Below are 24,382 nucleotides of genomic sequence, written 5' to 3' on the forward strand. Positions count from 1 at the left end.
TGGTATCTGATGCTAGTGCTGGGGTATATTCCACAGCCATTTCTGATGTCTCCTGGCCTCTGATGCTAGTGCTGGGGTATATTCCACAGACATTTCTGATGTCTCTTGGCGTCTGATGCTAGTGCTGGGGTATATTCCACAGACATTTCTGATGTCTCTTGGCATCTGATGCTAGTGCTAAGGTATATTCTACAGCTGTGTCTTATGCCTCCTGGCTTCTAATGATTGCTCTGGGGGCATTCTGCAAGGTCATGGCTTCTACAGTGAGTACAGTTACAGATTTGTGAGTCTTGTTTCTTGTATTCTTATTCAATAAACTCAAAAGTTAAAAAATAATAACAGTATAAGGGAGTGGTTTAACATAACATTTTTTATTAATATTTCACTTGACCATTGCATAGATCTGAATAATTACTGAATATAGGAAAAGTTAAAAAATGGAAAAAAAATCAACATCATACAATTCACATACAGTGGTGTCCAAAAGTATTGGCATCCCTGCAATTCTGTCAGATAATACTCAGTTTAAAAAAAATGATTGTAATCAGAAATTATTTGGTATTATTATATTCATTTAATTTGTCTTGAATGGAAAACCACAAAAAGAATTGTCAAAAAGCCAAATTAGATATAATTCCACACCAAACATAAAAAGGGGGTGGACAAAAGTATTGGCACTGTTTGAAAAATCATGTGATGCTTCTCTAATTTGTGAAATTAACAACATTTGTAACTTATCTGTGACCCATAACAGGTGGTGGCAACAACTAAATCACACTTGCAGCCAGATGAAATGGATTAAAGTTGACTCAACCTATGTCCTGTGTCCCTGTGTGTACCACATTGAGCATGGAGAAAAGAAAGAAGACCAAAGAACTGTCTGAGGACTCGAGAATCAAAATTTTGAGGAAGCATGAGCAATCCCAAGGCTACAAGTCCATCTCCAAAGACCTGAATGTTCCTGTGTCTACCGTGCGCAGTGTCATCAAGGAGTTTGAAGGCCATGACACTGTGGCACCTCCCTAGATGTGGACGGAAAAGAAAAATTGACGAGAGATTTCAACGCAATCTTGTGCGGATGGTGGCTAAAGAACCTCGACTAACATCCAAAGAAGTTCAAGCTGCCCTGCAGTCCAAGGGTACAACAGTGTCAACCCGTACTATCCGTCGACGTCTGAATGAAAAGGGACTGTATGGTAGGATACCCAGGAAGACCCCACTTCTTACACAGAAACATAAAAAAGCCAGGCTGGAGTTTGCCAAAACTGACATAAGAAAGCCTAAAACGTTTTGGGAGAATGTTCTCTGTCAGATGAGATAAAAGTAGACTGGACTGCTTGACCGTGTGCATGGCATTATGAAGTCTGAAGACACTAAAAAATGTAGGGCCCAGTGTGAGAAAGCTGGGTCTCCCTCAGAGGTCATGGGTCTTCCAGCAGGACAATGACCCAAAATACACTTCAAAAACACTATAAAAGGGTTTGAGAGAAAGCACTGGAGACTTCTAAAGTGTCCAGCAATGATTTCAGACCTGAATCCCATAGAACACTTGTGGAGAGATCTCAAAATGGCAGTTCAGAGAAGGCACCTTCAAATCTCAGGGACCTGGAGCAGTTTGCCAAAGAAGAATGGTCTGAAATTCCAGCAGAGCATTGTAAGAAACTCTTTGATGGTTTCCGGAAGAGGTTGTTTGCAGTTATTTTGTCTAAAGGTTGTGCTACCAGGCTGGGGGTGCCAATACTTTTGTCCGAACCATTTCTGGAGTTTTGTGTAACATAACCAATGATTTGACTTTTTTGAAATTCTCTTTTGTTTTTTTTCATTGCAAGTGAAATATATAAAGATATTAATATGAAAGAATGTGTGATTGCAATCATTTTCTGGAAGAATATCTGACAGAATTGCAGGGGTGGCAATACTTTTGGCCACCGCTGTACAATGGCAGTAACATTTAATAAGGCAGTAGTAACACACAGACTGGATCTCCACTAAACCACACTGTCCAATATATGTGATATTCACACACAATCCTCTAAGAAGTTTTCAAATGTATAATTTCTCCATGTACGTTATGTACTATTTCTTCACAATCTCTTTATTATAGTCATTCAGGGGGAACATTCATTGTTTACTTACAAGGGATAGAAATCTGTTGTCTGTGATATAAGGATTAACTGGGGAAGAGGACATGCTTGGTGGTATTAACCGCAACCCTAGATCTGTTCTGTATTATCATTTAAGATCAGGTTACCTATTGGCATCTGCGTATACTTTTCAGTAATCTGATGTTATTAAAATACACTCTGCAATAAATCTACTGACCACCATAAACTAAGCAATACATATACCTCTCCTTTTATACCCATTCCTTATTTTTTTGCCCAAAAAAACAGCACTGCATTATGTAAAGCTAACCTTATTTCATGGTCATAAATCAGCATGTCTTACATTTTGTGGCATATTTGTCCATGGTGTAAAACGATGCCACATTTAAAATCCATCCTTACAGACCCCTCAATATCACATAGTTTCTGAACATCACTGCTATCTAAAGACAGTAGGCCAATGCCACATGGAATTTCCTCTCCACCAATATTGAAAATGTTGTGGTAGTTTGCAATTTACAAAAATTAAGGTTCAGTTTAAAAAAAAATAAGTAATGAATTCCACACACTTCTTTTTTTATAACCCACCTCTGTAAGAAATGAAAAAATGAAGTTGCACAAATGGCGAGACACATAAAAAATATGTACAGTTATATGCAACATCATTTTTTTAGATGATTTTTAAAATTACATTAAAAAAAATCATTCTATCTTTTTTGTGATTGTAGGGTTTTACTTTGATTTTCTCTCCGTTATCATAGAGGCTGCTATCCAGCCTGAGCTCTACTAACATCATGACTGTGATGTGAGAGCTACATATAAAAAAGCCTACAGATTAGGTTGGAATCAGTCTATTATTGAACCAAGTGGCAAGATACTGATATGGTAATTAAATGAAGTCACAGGTAAAATGAAATAAAAAAATGGTAAAGAAATAGGTAAATTTCTGGTGACACATTCCCTTTAAAGTGGTCAGGTGGATTTTTCTAACATGTCTGTTTTATTAAATAATTGCCTTGCCTTTGAAATAATAATTGTGGATCACCCTTTCATAAATCTGTTGGCAATTTTTGTAATTGCCAAATGGGTGCTAGCAGGATCATATTGCGCAGTGATATACTCCAAATAGTAACGCCTAATTGGCTATATATTCAAAAATATCTAGAAAGAATAAAAATGCAGCGGCACAACACAAAGTTATAGTACAGGTGATATTATGGAATGTTATTGCCTGGAGTATATAAATATATGTCATGAAAGATTTTAGGTCCACTTCAAATGAATCAATGCCAGTTGTGTAAAGCTTATAATTATGACATATACTGTAAATGAACCTAATCCTGAGCAACTCATAAAACCACATGTTCAAATTTTCACATTTACTTGGTTAAAGGAAATCTACCATTTGCTTTTATGCATTATGAACCAAAAATACCATGAGAATGTTGTAGCTACACTGATGCTGAAACATATCTTGTTTAATCCCTGCATCAGTGTAGCTACAGCTATCTGGAGGTTTACAATGCATACAAACAAATGTTAGATTTCCTTTAAGGATTAAAAAATTAGTCCTCTCTGCCTTTCTTTAAAACTGAATGAATGACAATGAAGGTCACTCGTACTAGGCCCAAGACCCTAAATGCCCCAAGAATTTCTTAAAATATTAATGAAATCTTCATCAGACATGAGGCCAATGCTAAGTCCTTCATAGTAATCTTCAAATTCACCGTATGATACTTCTTGGGGATTACTGCAAGCATTCTCCAGTGTTTCCAAAAATGCAGATTTGATTTCCTCCTCTGATGCCGAACCTAAAAAAGGAGAAAAGAAAGCTGGAACTTTACAATCTTAGAACTGTACACATGAACATGATGCTACATAATACAAATGGCAGTGTTCCTTTACTCCAGGTCCCATGGGCCATAAATAGGCTTACAGGCATCCAAAGCATATGCAAATCACTTTCAATTAAATGTAATTAGTAATGAGTTTATGCAAATTGGATACATGTAGGGAGATGTTAAAAATTTGGCCTCCATTGTACCCCAGGGACTTGGAGCTAAAACACATTGGTATATGGATTGACATGCTTGTAAATCAGCATTCACAGAGGTTTCTTGAAGGCACAATAAAGAAGTAACACCATATGTCTAATATAATGCTAACACGCTGGATTCTGTTTTTACAACGCAGAATTTGGAGGACGAGGGGGTAATTTATCATTAATTATTCACATGGATGAATCAGACTGATATAGTTCTAAAGCAATGTATAAACCTATTTTTACTAGTGAGTGGGGAGATTACATGACTGTCACCTGTGACAGGCTGAATGTACAAACTGAATTTCACGGAGACAAAGATTTTTCCTTCATCAACAGGAGACACACGCCTTTAACGGGACAATCCTGCTTAGAAGTGTCAAAATGAACCCGCAGCTATGTCCCTTCTTCACTTTCAATCTCCTTTGCTCCATTACTCATGGTTTTTGTTCTATAATCTTCATTCTTTGTCTATTAAAGAGGTTTTCCCACAAAGGAAAGTTTGCCCCTATCCATGGGATAAGGCCTAACTTGCTGATCAGTGGGGGTCTCAGTGCTGAGACCCCCGCAGATCGTGAGAACGACCGACCCCTCGCCGCTCCGCAGACTAATGGAGCAGACGGCCCCTCATTCTGCTCCATTAATCTCTATAAAACTGATGGAAGTTGCCAAGTGCTGCTCAATGAGTAAGTGTCCTTGGTTAATCATGCTTGATTCTGATGGTAGATTTCCTTTAATGTTAATGAAAATTTCGCACAGGGGGTCAATGCAGGACATGAACCAATTCAATTGGAGGCCCAATAGAGATTTTTATATGATAGCTGGGCAAAACTGTAACTTTAAGATTATGGGGCACATTTACTTACCCGGTCCTGCGTGTTCCCCGATTCGGAGTGTCCTACGAGAATGCACCTCTGCCGTGATTCACTTACATCGTGCGCCCGATATCCTGCATGTGTCACTTCCCTGCTCTGTTCCGCCAGAGTTCACCTTCTTGTTCCCGATGCATGTAAGTGCTTGGCTTGCGACACAATTTTGAAGTTAAATCCTGCGGTTTGTCCGAATCCGTCGGATCGTCCAACGATTTGTGTAGCATGAAGGCCAGCGGGATTGCGTCAAAATCCAGACGCGTGGCACAATGCCCTTTTAAATCCCTGTCCCGGGGGTGCGATCCCCAAAAAGTCGGAAAACCCGACAAAAGTGCAGTCAGCAGGGCCCCTATATGTTCAGACACACACTGTGTGTATCACTGCACAGTGACGGTGTCAGGCGGCCTCTCATCTGCCTATGATCCAGTCCGGGCAAGCTTATGAATGAGCCTTAATGTAACATTCTACAAATTCCTGGTCTCAGAAAAACTTTTTAACCTGAAATGTTGACGATACAAAACAACAGCTTGAGCTCAGATAAATTGCTGCAGCTCTCAGTATGCTTTTCCATGAACATTTGTAAATGCTACAGTGTTTTTCCTGTCAATTGCAGTAAGTAGGCTTAGTTATTGTTACGGTGGTAAGACTGCAGGGTACACGTGGTAATTCTCTTCCATTCAGAAAGACAAAATAAGAAAGCGCTTTGGAAGTCAACTCACCTGCCAACACTTGAGGGTGTTTTTTGGCACAGTAAAACTTTCGAATGTCTACTATGGATACCACACCAGTTTTATTAGGATCCAGTTTCATAAAAGCCTAAGAAAAAGAAGCAAACAATAAACTGCATACACTGTAAAGCAATGACAAAATGCTTCCCATATAAAGTACATTATAATGGGATGTCATACTGCTAGGATAGGAAGTGTAAGCAGCTGTATTAACATTTTCACAGATGCTTACACTTCCAGCAATGAAGAAAAAACACTTTCTAACAGCCAAGCGCATGGCAAAATGTAAAAAGCAAGTTTCTGCAATGCGTTTAAAAACGCAATGTAAACGCAACGTGAACATGTTAAAACAGAATTCAAGAATAAAAAAACATGTTCACATTTGTGCCTAAAATGCACAGCAGTACAAACAGACAGGGCCCAGTTTAGGTTGCTACAGTACCCAGGATTAAGCCTTCAATAAGCCCTACTAGTCTTCAATACAACAAACAACAAACTTTCATGTTAACTTAACAGTGACAACTTTTTGTATTATGTAACTCACTAACATGTCTTACTGTACTGCACAGTACGCAATTTAAATTCTAAAAAGGGTTTAAAAAAAAAAAAAAAAAAAAAGAATATACCACAGCTTTAAAAAGAAAAAAAAAGTAAAAAAAAAAAAAATTACCATTTATTGTGATACATACTAACGTGACACTTTGCATTCAGGTATTAGTAAATAAACAGGAATCTCAATACTGGGATTGCTTGAGGGTAGTAATAACATTCACCCACTGTAAGAACTTATCAAGTTTACAAAAGTCTTGCTTCACTGACAGCCTGAAATGATTTCTTATTTGTTAACGCAGAACATATTAAACAGAAGATTAGCAATCTATATTTAGGACACACTCTACAATTCTCTGTAGTGCTTAACGATAAGGTGTGATCACTCACATAATATACTCTAGAAAATGAAAAACGTAAAACAAAATAACCTTTCGAACAAATGACTTTCTGTACTCATTCATTTCCCCAATTAAAGCTCGGAGAAAGGTTCCATAGTCGACTCTTCCTTCATTATTTTCATCCAGAATCAGCCACAAGGATTCAAATATCTAAGGAAATATAATACATTTGATTTGAATATTCAATCAATAGCACATTGTGTGCTTAAAAGGGTTGTCCGTCTTTTAAAAATGATTATCTATGTCTGGGGGGAGAGGGGTGTATAAAACAATGAACCACTTATGCTCATCTCCTCTGGAGCTCGCGTTCAGCTTTGGCGCCCTCTGTCACTTCTGGGTCTGTTTGTGTTCGGACCACCTGACCACGGGCGCATGCCTGCTACGGCCTTAAACTCATGTTGTAGAAGGCATGCTGCTGTTGTCAGAATGGCAGTGATGGATGGTGCTGAAGCTGAATGGGAGTGCAGGGGTAGGAAAGTATATAAGTGGTTTATTGCTTTTATAGCACACCCAGCCATAGATGGACATAACAAACAAACAATAAGCAATCAAACAAATAAATAGAGACAAGAAAGGAGGTCCATGCCCATAAAGACTTACGCTGGCAATAGATTGGGGTGATAAAGTATACACTGAGGGGATCGCCCCCTTGTGTTGGCAACAAGAATAAATATAAACCAACCATCTGGTATCTGACCCAATAGGGATATTAAATGGTAACGAGAAAGGAATGGCCAACTAAGATTGAGTTATTCCGAGAGTAATGTACTTGTAATCTAAATCTCCATGCTCCAACTTTACCACCCAGCAGCTATCAGGTTCTTAGGTGCTGGGATAAAGGGTGAACATTGTGTGCATTTTTTTGGATGGTAATGTGGTAATAAAGAATTAAAAAACTTTTTAAACATCAGAACACTTTTTGTATCCAAGTGGTTTTTCTCTTTTCCCAATGCATGGTGGATCATCAAGAGGACTGTGGAATAAACCCAAATATGCTTGGAAAGGGTGAGCTGTATTGGCTTTTGAATTTTTCATGAACAGTGTGTGCATTTGTCTGGGTTTTCTCAGCCAGTCAGAGCCTTGGGGCACTGAGGGCTCCATCCAATCATTTGGTGGACAATAATAACCAGACCCATTGATTGTTTGCCTTTTCTTGAATGTGTGGACTAGCTTTCTGAGTTTCTATCAACCTATCCTATTTCACTAGTATTTTTGGCTTGTCTGTTGGTTTGGTAGATCTCTGCATACAATTTGGCTTTATCTGTATTTTTCTGGTTTTGATTTTGGTTTCTTTACTACTACTTTCTTGGTTAGTAGAAATGGCCACTTGTGGATTTGAGTCTCGATTTTGCTTCAATTTCTAAATAAAATTCTCTTTCACATTAAAAGTGACCTCCACAAAGACATTCTAGATATTCTAGACATGTCATACCCTACCTGAGGATTCTAGTAGTCAATAGGGTTAAAATATGGTGACAGTGTCCTCTTAAATTCCAAAGCCCAATACAATATTATATTTGCAGCAAAAGGTTAAAATTAGTACAAAATGTCATATTTAACTTCATTTGGTGTTCCCTTTTTTCCCTGATTTTTATTCAGTACATAAAACTCCCTCAGCGACCCTTTGGGACTAGCTATTTTATGTATGAACTTCTGGGGGTCCTTTTTAACAACAGGTAATCATAATAGCTTTATTTAGGGTTCAGGAATGCTAAGATTTATTAGGATACAAGCTGTATATCCCAGCACAGCCTGGGATAGGAAATAACTGCTCTTAGATATAGAAAAATAGAATAGGTTAACAAAAAAAATGTTATATGTATCTCTCTCTCTCTCTAACCGTCTCTGACCGTCTCTGCCTGTTTCTGACCGTCTCTGACTGTCTTTGACCCGTCTCCTTCAGTGACTGTCTCTGACCGTCTCTTTCAGTGACTGTGTCTATAGGGAGATTTATCAGAAGTGGAAAGAACTGCTCTAGTTGCCCATGGCAACCAATCAGAGCTCAAGTTTCATTTTTGCACAGCTGTTTATAAAATTACAGCTGATCTCGGATTGGTTTCTATGGTCAACTGGAACAGTTTTACCTCAGACATTTCTGATAAATCTCCCCCCATCTCTGTATCCCTATCCATCTTACCTCACACATAAGCTGTCTTCTACTCATTTCCTACAGTAACTAATCACAGATCAGAGCTCCTATTAATGACAAAGCAGTCTCAGCAGACAATGGCTCCTGTATATGGTGGTTAATAAGTGTATTTGGAAAGCGTGGGGTAAAAATTTTGGCTCAAAACGAGTCTATGACGTTCCCTGAGTCACAGAACGTAGCTGTGCAAACTTGTAAACGCGACTGTGTGGATTCCTTTAGTGGACATTCATACACACACACACACATACATTCAGCTTTATATATTAGATTGGAAGTATATGAGAAAATTGCTGCATATGCGTAAAATAACAATAATCAGCCATGTACTTATAGAAAAAAAAATTAAACGGAAATATTAATTGGTTATATAGAATATAGAAGAAGTGTGTTCTCTATATAAAACATCACTTCTATATCTTAGCAAATTAGCCGGAGGCACAAGTTATAGAGAAGTCAATAAGCTGCGATGGTGGTTATAGATTACAAATTAGATTTGGCAAACAAGTATTTTCAGCTGGCTGTATTCCTTTGGGCATATCTCTTTTAATGGCCAATTCTCACTATATTTTTAGCTTTAGCAGAAATCAGGTCTTCTTTTCTTGTAAAAAAAAAAGAAAAAAAACTGTTCTTTCAAAAAAGGACATTACATATTTTATACATTCAGAGTATTTTGTTCAATGACTTCTGTATAATGTGTGTCTCCGAAAATAAGACAGGGTCGTATTACTTTTTGTTCTGAAAACTGGGTTAGAGCTTACTTTCAGGGGATGTCTTATTTGTTTCCATCAACAACAATCCACATTTATTCAACATTGAATCAAATATAATCATAATAATAATCTTTATTTATATAGATGTAGACGTAGTGCTTTACATTTTGTGTAGAACATATAAAAATAATATAAGACATTACAGAGTAATAACAATCCTATGCAACAATAGGAATGAGGACCCTGCTCGCAAGAGCTTGCAGTCTTTGAGATCAGCTCATCATCTTTTGCAAAATCATCATAACTCTCCAAACCCTGAATTTCATTGTGAATTTCTTGTGACTCTATTGCCTTTAGAATCATTTGCCCAAATTTCTTGTGTGTAGCAATGGTGGTATCCTTACACGAGCCCCTATTATTTTTGTAGCTGCTTGTAGCGCACTGCATTGAACAGCTCCATACTACTCCTCCTTCTCCATTCTTCCTTCAACTGACAGGCTTGAGGGGGAACAATTCAAACAGCAATATCTATGGCGCCTAGAAACACAGTTCTGCGTCATTTTAAGAGGACACATAATTGTGTGCCACAGACATGAAGTTATCCACAGTTAAACTTAGTAGGGAGTGGGAGCTGTAAATGAAAAAACAACATTCCCAACTATTAAAAATCTGCTCTTTAAAATGACACCAAAACTGTGTTTCTAGATGCCACAGTTCAGAAGTTTAGTCCTTTATAGAGATTATATTCAGGGTAGGTCTTATTTTGCACAGATTTTAAATCCTAATAGTACATCAATTTTTATCTATTTATTCCAATTTTTTTTATAGCAAACATATATCAAATACAGGAGTTCCCCAACTTAAGAACACCCGACTTAGAGATGGCCCCTAGTTACAGACGGAGCTCTCTGCTCACTGTGACCTGGTGAAGCTCTCTGGATGCTTTACTTAAAGGAAACCTACCACTTGAAGTGGCAGGTATAAGAGGGAACTACCGAGCACCAGCTCAGGGTGAGCTGGTGCCGGAGCTTATTTTTGTTAGTGTTTTAAACCACAGTATCGCGGTTTAAAACACTTTTTAAACTTTATGGCCGGAGCTGCTTCGTCGCACGGAGGTACGCGCTCGGCGCACCATGCGCGCGACCGTGTACGCGGCTACATAGGAAGTGAAGGAGAGCCGTGCGCACGGTCGCGCGCATGGTGCGCCGAGTGCGTACCTCCCTGCGCTGAAGCAGCTTCGGCCATAAAGTTTAAAAAGTGTTTTAAACCGCGATACTGCGGTTTAAAACACTAACAAAAATAAGCTCCGGGACCAGCTTACCCTGAGCTGGTGCTCGGTAGTTCCCTCTTATACCTGCCACTTCAAGTGGTAGGTTTCCTTTAAGTCCCAGGCTGCAATGATCAGCTGAAATGTGTCTATAATAAAGTTTCATTGATAATCCTTGTTCCCATTACAGCGAAAAATTATGAAAATCCAATTGTCACAGGGACAATTTTTTTTTTTCTGGAGTTACAATTATGAAATGTACCTGTAATGACTTACATACTGTGTATGCTCGAGTATAAGCCGACCTGAGTAAAAGCCACAAAAAACTGGAAAAACATATTGACTCGAGTATAAGCCTAGGTTAAAAAATGCAGCAACTACTCTTTAGCAGCCTCCTCTCATCAATAAAATGTGCCCCCTATAAAAACAAATGTCCAGCTGAGTCCTCCTTTAAGGAAATGTCCAGCAGTGCCCCCTTTAAATAAAATATCCAACAAACTTAGTACTCACCTCCAGCGCTCACCGCCGGCATCCTCTTCTTCGCTTTCTCGCCTCTTAGCTTGGCTCCAGCTTCCCAGCACTTTTGGGCACTGCTGGGAAGCCGGAGCCAAGCACAGAAAACGAACCAGGGGAGAAGAGAATGCCTTGAGTGAGCGCCGGATGTTAGTACTATTTGTTTTAATATACCTGAGTATAAGCAGAGTAGGGCTTTTTCAGCAAAACCGTGTGCTGAAAAACTCGGCTTATGCTCGAGTATATACAGTAAGTACAAACCTAAAGAACCTATGAAACCTGGGGACGGCCTGTATAATGAACACTATAATAAATGTTACATTTTTAAGTGTCCTTATGAAACAATTATTTAGATATATATTATATTCACGGTTAATATTAAATGAGAGGCTTGCCTCCTGTGCTAGGATCCTTCTGAAAGTTGAGTACATTGAGTGTTAATTTTTCTTTATAGACTCGAGTATAAGCAAAGTTTTTTTTTCAGCATAGTTTTGTGCTAAAAAACTTATAGTCGAGTATGTACGGTAAATGAAAACACTGGCTAATCTTGCAAAAAATTGCATCTTAAACAGGTCCGTACACTGAAGTATGAAAAAGTTATTGGCCTCAGAATATAGCAAAACTGAATACATTTTTTTAAAATCTAAAATGTAATAAAACATCAACTTCTTATCTCGTACCGACTCAAAGAATAAAGTGTAGGTGCCACTTGGACCGTACACTGTAAACCATAGAACCAGAGTCCACAATAATGCAGCAAATGTGTTTCTTTGGCAATTTCACCTTATGTGAATTTTTTTGCCATTCCATTTTTATTTGGGTGTATGTTTAGGGTCTTTGTCTTGAAAGGTGAGCATATACACCAGTCTTCTGCAGCCCCTATCAGGTTATCCTCCAGGGTAGCCCTGCATTTCGATCTATCTTCCCAGTCCCTGCTGAAGCAAAGCCTCACCACATTCTTCACAGTGGGGGTGGTGTGTTCAGGCTGATATGCAGTGTTGGCTGCACATAATCCTGCATGTGATTTTTTTTCCAATGTTCCAACACGGAACATTGCACAGAATATTAAATGGTGCAAACAGACAGCACAGTTTGTACAGAAAAAAAATAGCCCTCGGTATGATTCTATAAACAAAAAATAAAAATAAGTTACATTTAATGCCTCCACTGGCTTTATCCAGAAATGTCATCTTTCCACAGGATAAAATAAAATGTATTCAATACACTATTATTCCTACTGCTCATTGTTACAGATCATTTTACACTTGACCTTTTTTAACAACTGGAATCATATTCTGTGTATGTTGTATTGATTGGTGTATATTTCGGATACAATTGTGTTATATAATGAATCACCCTTCTACATCCTAAACGATTGGTATCATACTTAGATAGTGGTTACTGAAAGATTAGCAGAAAAAAATCTTGATTAATTTACCACTAATGAAATGTCAGATGGCTGGTAATAGATTTACAATATACAAAAATACCTCAAGGGGATGTCTAAAAAAATCTCAAATAACTTGGTAAAGAATTTAAAGTTAAAATATGGTCCAGTATATGCCTACCCTACACAAGAATTTCCCTTTGATTTAAAGGGGTTGGCCTCTGTAACATGCGGGATTTGCTGTCCTGTGGGGCCTTGCTGTTCCGTCTTCTTTTTTCTATGTCCTCCTGGCTATCTAAGCCATCTCACTCACTGGAAGGACATGTGATATTCCTCCTGTTCGTCGTGTTTGATCCTGCGTTGCAGACCGTACCAATGCACAAAGAAGAAGGAGCTGATCTTGCCCAGTCAGGGATGCTGCTGCATCCATATCAAGGAACCCGGGTGGAGACAAGACCATGGGTGAGTATGTTTTATCACCCGCAACTGGGACAGGGCATTTAGACACTAGTTTAGTAACAACAAGGGCAAAGGTGGACAACCCATTTCATCAATTTGTTCATCCAGATTATCAATGGATTGCAGTTGATCCCTAGGAATCCCAGAAGAAAATGATCTATTACATCACATCAGTAGGGTTCTTCTTACATTGGAACCCGGACGATCCTTGATGCTGTCACCCTGACAGCCACAAGTTTTGATTAATACATTTATTGTCTTTCAGATTTTTAAGGTGGTTATCTCCAGTACTGGGCTCCTCAGGTAACTGCAGAGGATAAGCATATCTAGTTGTATCCAAGGTTACATTCACACTTTTTATGAAAATGTTATAATTAAATGCCAGGAAAGTTCCTGAATGTATAAATTGCATAGTGTCGGAATCACGGAATGGGAAGGCGCAGTAGGCTGCATCCTTTCTGTCCTGCTCCCTCCTGGTGAGCGCCGTATATATGCTCAGCAGAGGTCATAATGGCCTATGTGCGATGGATGCAGCTGTATTGCATCCATCCCTGGCCTCTGCTATTCTTAGTAAGTGTGAGTATAGACTTTCTATTAACCAGGGGAGTCATGTGTGGGACCTGGACAAGCAGCTGACTCCCTTGATTGTTGTATTGTGGAAGGGATCATCTCTAATAGCATAATTACTTTAACCCCTTCATAACTGAGGGTTCTTTAAATGATGATATGGTTCAGAGATGAATGCTGAGCGGGCATGTACTTCTTTAGAGGGTTTTCTGCAGCACCCTCTCTATTCTGCCTTCAGCTGACAGGCAGTAGGGGGACTCACTTCAAATCTAGAAACATAGTTCTCGTGTCCTACTAAAGAAGAGAATCACCCCTTTAATATAATTTCAGGATTGTGTTACTAGATGAAACAGAATTAGAGATATCCACTGCTAAAATTACTGTCAGGAATTGAGAGCTGTATGTAAAAATCATATTTTTTTTTTTACTTCAACTGTAACAGTGGTTCTGTGTCACATACAAACACAATCCTTATATGATAAGGGAAGATTCTCCTCTTTATTATAATAACACCACGGTGCAGCAGATATAACTTATTCAAAGTGGGACAGTGGGGCACATTTACTTACAGGGTCACTGAAGTTCACTAAAAGCGCAATGTCTGTCTATAATGCACAGTGCTGCGATTCACAAGATTGTGCACCTGAAATCATGAATGTTTCGTTTCCCCGCTCAGGTCCGACAGAGTTCCCCATCTTTTTGTGGTCCATTTTAAACATAGTGATTGCGACACAATTTAAAAGTTAAATACCACGCTCAGTCCGAATCAGTGGGACCGCCCCTTGATTTGTGTCGCATGGAAGCTAGCGCAGCTGCACCACAAAAAGCATTGCGTGTGGCACAATCCCAGCGCACAATGACTTATTAAATACCCGTGTTTTAGCCCCGAAAAAGGTGCACAGTCCTACGACCCTTAGTAAATGAGCCCCGTTGACATCTATAATGTACCATCTGCATGGGACATGTGCAACTAGGATGTATATAGCAGTATGAAGGGATTAAAGGGGATTCCTAATTATACAAATTATCCTGTATACAAAACATAGGGGATCATTTGTAAATCTAACTTTAGGGATCCCAACTCTAATAAGAAAGATTGCCATTGTTATGCCATTCACATCCTTATGACTACCACAGATACTTGAATGGCAGATATTGAATAAAAGAACAAGTAAAAGAAAAAAAATCATAATTACCTTCTCAGATAAATCCAAATGGTACATCTGAAGGGCCTGCTTGAATTCTGCTCTCCCTAAACATCCAGATCTACTTTTATCAAGTTGCCTGAAGTATTTTCCTAATCCTGTTACTGTTCTAACACTTCTCTTCAACAGTTTTTCCTTCATCACATCTAGAAAAGATAAAATAGTGAAGAAGTGGTGAAGACAATCTTTAAACTGTACATGAATATGACAATGACAAAGAAAACGTGGGAATACCAATAACACGATAATGTGGCAGCTGACCGGAAGAGAGAACGATAACTTTGATAATTAGCATAACGGAGGTCAGAGTAAATTAATTACTACCCACCTTGTACTGCCAAAAGAATGTTCTCTTTGTCATTCCAGTGAACGCCTTGGTCCAATTTGTTTCCCTCACAAATGGCCCTAAAACAGAAATTTCTATGAATCTTTCCATATTAATATATGTGTTAAAGTCATAAGAAAAAATTCAGCATCATTTTTCTTATTTCTACTTGTATTTTTGCTACACAGCAGCACCTGAAGAGTGCACCCTTTTGGCTGCTGCAAAAAGTCTTTCTTATTCTGGTGTCCTTAAAGGGGTGTTCCCATTTCAGCAAATTATTGCTATTGCTTTTATGATAAAAAGTTATACAATTTTCCAATACACTTACTGTATCAATTCATCATGGATTTCTAGATCTCTGCTTGCTGTCCTTCTGAGGAAAGCGTCTCTATGTTAACTACTAGTAGACAGAAATCTGACCATGGTCACACAGGTGCAGGGCTCCTTATATACCAGACAGTAATCAGAGCCGTGTGATATAAGGAGCCGTGCACCTGTGTGACCATGGTCAGATTTCTATCCACTGGAAGTAAACATAGAAGCTTTCCATAGAAGGACAGCAAGCAGAGATCTAGAAAACTACGAGGAATTGATACAGACAAATATATTGGAAAATTGTATAACTTTTTATCATAAAAAGAATGCTGTAATGAAAATACCCCTCTAAATACAAAAAATTGGGTATAATTAGTAGAGCTAATCCTCCCCAATCCACGGTGGTTCCATGTGAATTTTCAATGCCATTTTTTTTCAATTAGAAAGTTGTTTCACACAAGAGCCGAAGAAATTATTGGAAATTCAACATTTATAAAAGTGGAAAACTGATATTTTTCCATCAGATTTCAATCAGTTTTCTATTTCAGTTTCTCTTGCCAGTATCATTCTGTGTAAAGAAAATGGATCAGTGGCATGGCACTTGGAAGGTATGCTACATTTGTGCAAGTCCTGTTTATTGTATAGTCACAGAAATGTCTTAAACAAAGTGACTATTAGCTAAATAAGAATTGGACTTATACCACCATTAATATAGAAAATGATAAGCAGATAAAATGGAAAATAATGTGTAATAATAGAATAAAATTCCTATAATAATCTATTACCCAAAAGATTCCCTTCAATATCATGGTTGATATATTATGCAGCATGCCATTATTTAAAGCACAGATAAAAAATGAATCTGTCTATAATACATTACTGTTGATATTGATTCCTTGAGTATTTAGGTATTAGGCTGTCAGCAGTGACAGCGCTGTGTGTTATAATTCAGTAGTGAGGTCTGTTTATATCCTTGTCTGGCCATGAAGTCTTCCAAGCTCTAGTAATTGGAGATGTAATTAGATTAATTATGCAGGTGCACTGAAAACAATGAGCCAGTATTTATTTGCCAGCTTCTATAAATGGAAACAGAACTGGAAACTTAGTGCAGGAAATGCCATTACAGACACTTGTAATTATTGCATTTAATGTATATGTGCCTAGTGTAACGAATTGGATGTATAGTGCAGGTCAAATGTACTGTGTTCTGTCGCTTGTAAATAATAACAGAGGAATGTACCGTATATACTCGTGTATAAGCCGAGTTTTTCAGCACAAAAAATGTGCTGAAAAACGTCCCCTCGGCTTATACACGAGTCATATAGGAAGTTAAAAATACTTTAAAAATAATAAACGTATATACTCACCCTCCGGTGGCCCCGATGTGCAGCGCTGCTCCCCCGATGTCCGCGCGGCTCGTCTTCAGGCTTCCGCGCCCGTCTTCTTTCTTCGTGCCGGGCGGCGCCATTGTTCTTCTCCCGGGCGGCGCCTAGTATGACGTCAGCAGCGGCGCGTCATACTAGGCGCCGGCCGAGAGAGAGAGCAATGGCGGCGCCTGGCAGAAGAAAGAAGACAGGCGCGGAAGCCTGAAGACGAGACGCGCGGACATCGGGGGAGCAGCGCTGCACATCGGGGCCACCGGAGGGTGAGTATATATACGTTTATTATTTTTTTTTAATGCTGGGGCAAGCTGTATACTACTGGGGGCAGGCATATACTACCGGGGGAAGGCTGGGCTGTATACTACTGGGGCCAAGCTGTATACCACACGGGGCAGGCTAGGGTGCTGTATACTACTGGGGGCAAGCTGTATACTTCTGGGGGCAGTGCTGTATACTTCTGGGGGCAGTGCTGTATACTACTGGGGGCAGTGCTGTATACTACTGGGGGCAGTGCTGTGTTCTACTGGGGGCAGGCTGTAAACTACTGGGGGCAGGCTGTAAACTACTGGGGGCAGTGCTGTATACTACTGGGGGCAGTGCTGTATACTACTGGGGGCCGTGCTGTATACTACTGGGGGCCGTGCTGTATACTACTAGGGGCGGTGCTGTATACTACTAGGGGCGGTGCTGTATACTACTGGGGGCAGTGCTGTATACTACTGGGGGCAGTGCTGTATACTACTGGGGGCAGGCTGGGCTGGCTGTATACTACTGGGGGCAGGCTGGACTGGCTGTATACTACTGGGGGCAGGCTTGACTGGCTGTATACTATAGGGGGCTGGTTGGCTATATACTGGGGGGGTGTCTGTGACCAATGCATTTCCCACCCTTGGCTTATACTCGAGTCAATATGTTTTCCCAGTTTTTGGTGGTAAAATTGGGGGTCTCGGCTTATACTCGGGTCGGCTTATACTCGAGTATATACGGTAATACATAACCTAACATTTTCAGAATACACAAGGAAAGCTAAAGGGGTTGCCCAGGTTGGGGAATTTAATGTTTTTGTTTGTGGAATGAAAACTTAAACAATTTCCCAATATACTTTCTGTATCAATTCCTCACGGTTTTCTAGATCTCTGTTTGCTGTCATACTATAGAAAGTTTCTATGTTTACAGGCAGTCCCCGAATTAAAAACACCCGAGTTAGGCTGGCGGCACACGTGGCGATTTGAACCTGTTTTTGGGCCGTTTTTAAGCAGTTCGTTTTTTTGAAAATGCATCCGTTTTTGACGGGTTTTACCAATTATCTTAATGAAAACAATTTTTAATGCATGCGGTTTTTTAACAGACCACTTAAAAACGCCCCAAAAACGGGTTCAAAACACCACGTGTTCTTGTTTCTCCAATATGCAGAAGAGTCGACATTGTACTGTTGGCTCTGCTGCATATCAGGGAAATAAGAACTCCATACATCATATATCAATATTATGCACAAAGTTACCGTAAGTCCCCTGCATAGTAATCAGTTCATAAAATGGCACCTCTCACATCCGTGATCACAAATGATACCAGCCTTACAGTCGACCCCTAGTTACAGATGGACCTCTGGATGTTGGTAATTTAATGTACTTTAGCCCCAGGCTTCAAAGATTAGCTTTAAGAGTTATTAAAGATGTCTGTAATTAATCTTTATTGGTAATCCCTGTTCTTATGACAACCCAAAACTTTTTAAATCCAATTGTCAGAGACCAAAAAAATTCTAAAATATATAGTTCCGACTTACATACAAATTCAACTTAAAGGGGTTTTCCCACAAAGAAAAGTTGTTGATAAGTGGGGGATTCAGTGCAATTTCCGTAGAGCTCCATAGAGACTAATGGAGCAGAACGGTCATGCCCGGCCGCCTGCTCCATTACTCTGACAGAGCGACAAGGGGTCCGACGGAGATATGTGGGACCCCTCGTTTTCATGATCTGTGGGGGTGTCAGCGCTGAGACCCCCACTGATCAGCAAGTTAGGCCCTATCCCCTGTATAGGGCCTAAATTTTCTTAATTGGAAAACTCCTTTAACCCTTTAAAGACCTGGCCCTTTTTTGTTTTTCATTTTTATTTTTCACTCCCCACAATCAAAAATCTTTATCTTTTTTTTTTTTACACGTAAAGAGCTGTGTGATGGCTTGTTTTCCACATAACAAATTGCCACTGGGAAGTGGGAAAAAAATTCCAAATGCAGTGAAAGCCGTTTTCTTGTGGGCTTGGATTTTACGGCTTTCACTGTGCACCCCAAATGAGATGTCTACTTTATTCTTTGAGTCGGTTATGTCGGGATAACAAATTTGTATAGGTTTTATAATGTTTTTATACACTTACAAAAATTAAAACCTCCTGTGCAAATTTTTTTTTTAAATTTTGCCATCTTCTGGCGCTATTAACTTTTTTATACTTCGGTGTACAGAGCTTTGGGTGGTGTTATTTTTTATGACTTTTGATGAAGTTTTCAATGCTACCATTTTTAAGACTGTATGACTTTGATAACTTTTTATAAATTTTTTTATATTTTTCAAAATGACTAAAAAGTACCATTTTTGACTTTGGGCGCCATTTCCCATTTTGGAGGTCAGCATTGGCAATAACAGTTTTTATATTTTGACAGATTTGGGCATTTTTGGACGCGGCGATACCTAATGTGATTTTTACTGTTTATTTATATATATATATATATATATATATATATATATATATATATATATATCAGTTCTAGGGAAAGGGGGGATGATTTGAATTTTTAGTTTTTATTAGTTTTTTTATAAACTTTTTTTAAATTTTACTTTTACTATTTTTCAGACCCCCTTGTGTGTAACCTGGGACTGCTTGTACTTTCAGTGGATAGAAATCTGTCCATGGTCATATGATGTCACACAGGTGCACGGCTCGTTATAACACACAGCTCTGATTACTATCTGTGATACTAACGAGTCTTGAATGTCCATCACAAAGACCATAATAATAATCTTTACTTATATAGCCCCATCAAATGTCGCAGTGCTTTACAAATCATAGGGGACATATACAAATATAATATTACATTACAGATTTCAAGCAGCCATATGGAACAATAGGAGTGAGGGCCCTGCTCGAAAGAGCTTACAGACTGAGACCATGGACACACTTCTGTCCACTGGAAGTAAATATAGAGGCTTTCTATAGCAGGACAGCAAGCAGAGATCTAGAAAACCATGAGCAATTGATACAGAAAGTATATTGGAAAATTGTATAACTTTTCATTACACAAACAATAACATTTATTTGTGGAAATGGACAATCATTTTAAAGGTACCTGCTGCCCCCCCCCCCCCTTCCTTATAGTTTTCAGTTCTTCTTATACTGTTCAGTCTATACCGCCTGCTTTTCAGACTACCCTATTCTCCATGTGTGTTTGGGACCAATATACCACTATACGTAACCCTTTTAAAAAATATTTTATTGCACCTTTAGAGGAAAACATCACATATTTTTCAGATATACATAACCAATGAGAAAAGATCTGAACTAACACATAACAGGATTACTTTCCCAACAATAACACTGTACAGTTCTACCTTCAGGGCAGTCACAATTCATCAAGGTATAGACTTGATAAGGTGTTGAATTTTCCCATGGACGAGATTGACCAATAACCTATTACTTCACACAATGGCTTAGAGAAAACAAAGGTTACATACTACATGTGTTGTACAATATAATAGAAAATATACGATCAAGGAAACCTGACTTCACTTTTCTCTCTATACACTGAAGAAAGAAAGACCAAAAAATCAAGCTACTGCCGAAATCTTACCTTATGGAATTCAAGGCTTCCTCATCAATGGCTGTGATACGAATGGTAAGTACTGGGTTTTGCCTCAAGCTTTCTGAAAGACTTTGATGTTCTGCTGTCAAGAAAGTAAGATCTGCTCCCTGCAAAGATCAAATTAAAGATTGTATGCAGTAGCTTTTCATTTTACCAGTAATCACTCATTACGAATGTAAAGACAGACTGTAAAATATTCCTATGACTTGACTATTATCAGCCTATCCAGATTGGGAGCATTAGTTGTGAAACATAGAAATATCTGTCCTCTGGATACATCAGCAATTTATTTCACTAAACTGATTTCTATGGGGGATACTAAATGTAAATCCTTCTTGGGGGTAAGACAGCGCTGCGATTCAGGATTTGATTAGATGTGACTGTCTCTTGTCCAGAAATCTACTTATTTTCACATTATAATGACAGCTTCCAAAAGAGGCCAAATTTAAATAAATAACCTTCATGCTAAGTCAATAGTCAATATGGCTTCTGCATGAAAACCCATCAATCTTACTCCATTTTTTTGCAATTTAAGTTTCCCAATTGTTTTCTCTTTAACCATCCTTTGTCTATCCATTTTCCAGTAATAGTATGTGACAATATAATAGAGCTAGTGCTTGAGATTATAAATAGGAGAAAACAGCAGGAGACTGTCTGCATATACAACTCAGATTAAAAATTAGTGGGACTTTCAGAGCCAATTTTAGATGAATAGCAAATCAAAAAAACGTAAATGTGATCCATGTTAAGGTATGTTGTGGAAGGATGCTTACTTACTGAAAGGACATGAAGTCTACCATAAAATATATTTAGCTAGCCGTGTTTGTTTATTAGCTTTCTGCAGCTTCGTTTTACGCTATAGTCACAGGGAGACATGTATAGGAAAAAAATTGTAAAACAACGCATGCAATAAAAAATGTAGACACTCGTCTGGTTATCCTAAAAAAAAAATCTGTTAACACAAGATATTCCACATCTGTACCTCTATATACCACTGTGTCTGAGGCTGTGTGCCTCACTGGCAGCACTGTGCATATGACCTATGAAACAGCTCTGTGCCTATGTGCTATGCTGCTCTATGCATACAAGGAGGGCCGCAGCTGCCATGAGCCAGGATGAAAATCCCACCTCAGGCGGCAGAGCCCTGAGGAAGCGCACAGCCTTACCGCCTCTCCCAAGTAACAGCATTTGGGTTGATTGCCTGTGTATATGGTGTATAAATACTGTATGTGTGGATGGGTGTTTAGCAAATGAATATGAGTGTATAAGTGTGTGTATGTAAATATATAAACGTGTATAAACGTGTCTAATATGTATTTTTTTTCAGAGGTCTGCTATGTGGCCCGCCCACCCTTGTGATGCCCCTGGTTACTTTGCTGGGTAGAATAAAAGAATATTTCTGCCATGTTGTATTCTCCGATTTTAGCCCAGGCTCATTCTGCTAATTTTCTTAACAGAAATATTCTACTCTACTCACCACTAGCCTATAGTACAGCTAAATACAAGGGACTGGAAGAGAATATTCTGCAAGGGGAGAATACTCCTGGTTATTCACAAGAGTCTTTTATCACTGTTACGAATAGCCACATGGATAAAATGGGGCAGATTTACTTACCCGGTCCATTCGCGATCCAGCGGCGCGTTCTCTGCGCTGGATTCGGGTCCGGCCGGGATTTATTAAGGCAGTTCTTCCGACGTCCACCAGGTGGCGCTGCTGCGCTGACGTTCCCTGAAACCCACTGGAATACACCGAGCCGGGCTGAGTGAAGGTAAGTGCAAGCTTCGCGACACATTTTTTTTTTAAATGCGTTGGTTTTTCCGAATCCGTCGGGTGTTCGTTCGGCCACGCCCCCCAATATGTTCCTCGCTAACCAACCTTGCAGATGGCACATGACAGGAATATTCCCCTTTAATTAAAAAAAAAAATTAAGAAATAAAAAAAACCACAACACTTCTGTGTAATATTTCGATGGATAGAGCTATATATTATATATTAACCCTTTACCTGCCAAAGACCTAGCTAATGCGTCCTGACAGGATGGCTCTTCAGGAGAAGTTTATAAGATATCCATAGTTAAAGTCTCCTACTCCCAACTATAACTTTAACAGTTAAAGGGTTTGGCCGCTTTACCTCATGTTTTTGTAATCCGTGTGGACAGGGACAGGATATTAGGTAATTTACCACTAAACGTCTATTAATAGTTCTGCAGCACTTTCTTGATATGTAAAGTGAAGGCTCCTGTATTTTACTTCATCAGGCAGACCGTAAAATGGCTTCAGATGGAGGGTCATGTGATTGTGTGGCGATTGCTTATGGACAGATAAGATCACATGACCCTTCATCTGCGGCCAGAAATGTGTGGTTGATGGTTGATGAGGTAAATAGACAATAGGCTTCACTTTACATATCAAGAAATGGTGCAGAACTTTTAGTAGATGTATATTGGTAAATTACCTAATATCCTACCCCACACACATAACAAAAAAACATGAGGTAAAGTGGCCAACCCCTTTAAAGAACATCTACAAATCTGGATGAAGGATTGTAAACCAAGCAGACTGACATAGTGGTTGGATCTGCTCTTCTTTTTAAAGCCTTTTTTTCTTAACCCCTTTAAGCTTCTAATGCCCTTGTTTTAGTATGGTCAAAAACATTGGCCTTAAACATTACCCTTGACAATAATCAAAACTATCACTAATTTAATGTTATAAACAATTCCTGGTCCTTTGTGAGGTATAAAACAAATGTTTTATTCCCAGACAGCATTTGTGAACCCCCTAATCTCCAAGGATACGACAAGGAGACTTACTGTACAGTCGCGCATGCGCCTAGCGATGTCTGTGGTCCGCGGCTGCTCACTCACATCCACACATGAGAGGGTGTGTGCGCGCTGTACTGTTTACAGCAGATGCTTAAACAGCCAATCAGGGAATAGTGTGTGCAGTGTACACACGCACACAGCTCCGTAGGAGCTGAGGATCCTGGGAGTTGAAATCTTTCTGTGGAGCGTGGCGGCCATATTTCGTCTTTATGCCATGCCAGAAGGATTAAAAGGTAAAAAGCAGTTTAAAAAACTTTTTCACAACCAAAAAAATTGGAGGACCTTGGAAAATGAAAAAAGGAGCATCTAATAGAGATGCTCTGATTTTCATATTTTACCTAGAACGACCATACAACCCCTTTAAAGAAGAACATTTCCTGCCAGTGGGGGCACACACCAGTACATCAGTGTGAATCGGTTACAATCATTCATCCCAGTGAAGATGTCCTTTAATATCTTCCATTCTTTGGCACCCAGAAACATTATCCTTATGCAGTATTAAATTGACACCAGAACTGTTTCTAGGTGCCAGTGATCAAACGTTATAGCCCTCTGAAGTGTGCCCCTCTCCAGCCTCTTAGCTGAGCGAGCATGAAGGAGGAGGAGGAGGTGCAGAGAGGAAAAAGGCTGACAGACTAGAGACAGTAAAAATAATGGGGGAGATTTAGTAATCTGTCTACAACTGAATTCTGTCACAGTTTGCACTTAAAAACTGTCTGCACCATATTTATAAGGGGT

The 24,382-nt window shown here is 39.1% G+C and overlaps 1 protein-coding gene across 4 annotated transcripts in view; it reads right to left on the reverse strand.

Annotated features, from left to right (window-relative positions):
- Positions 1 to 351: 351 nt before the first annotated feature.
- Positions 352 to 24,382, reverse strand: part of CAPS2 (calcyphosine 2) — a 104,965-nt gene continuing 80,934 nt past the window's right edge. For all 4 annotated transcript variants that reach the window (XM_072146747.1, XM_072146746.1, XM_072146745.1 and 1 more), the window contains 6 exons: positions 20,811 to 20,929; positions 15,279 to 15,355; positions 14,942 to 15,096; positions 6,724 to 6,843; positions 5,735 to 5,831; positions 352 to 3,916 (listed from right to left, as the gene is read on the reverse strand). In XM_072146747.1, the coding sequence (XP_072002848.1) occupies positions 3,741 to 3,916; positions 5,735 to 5,831; positions 6,724 to 6,843; positions 14,942 to 15,096; positions 15,279 to 15,355; positions 20,811 to 20,929 (744 nt within the window). In that variant the 3' untranslated portion in view covers positions 352 to 3,740. The remainder of the gene's footprint in view (positions 3,917 to 5,734; positions 5,832 to 6,723; positions 6,844 to 14,941; positions 15,097 to 15,278; positions 15,356 to 20,810; positions 20,930 to 24,382) is intronic.

Source organism: Engystomops pustulosus, chromosome 4 (genome assembly GCF_040894005.1).
Source record: "Engystomops pustulosus chromosome 4, aEngPut4.maternal, whole genome shotgun sequence".
NCBI classification, from domain to species: Eukaryota; Metazoa; Chordata; class Amphibia; order Anura; family Leptodactylidae; genus Engystomops; species Engystomops pustulosus.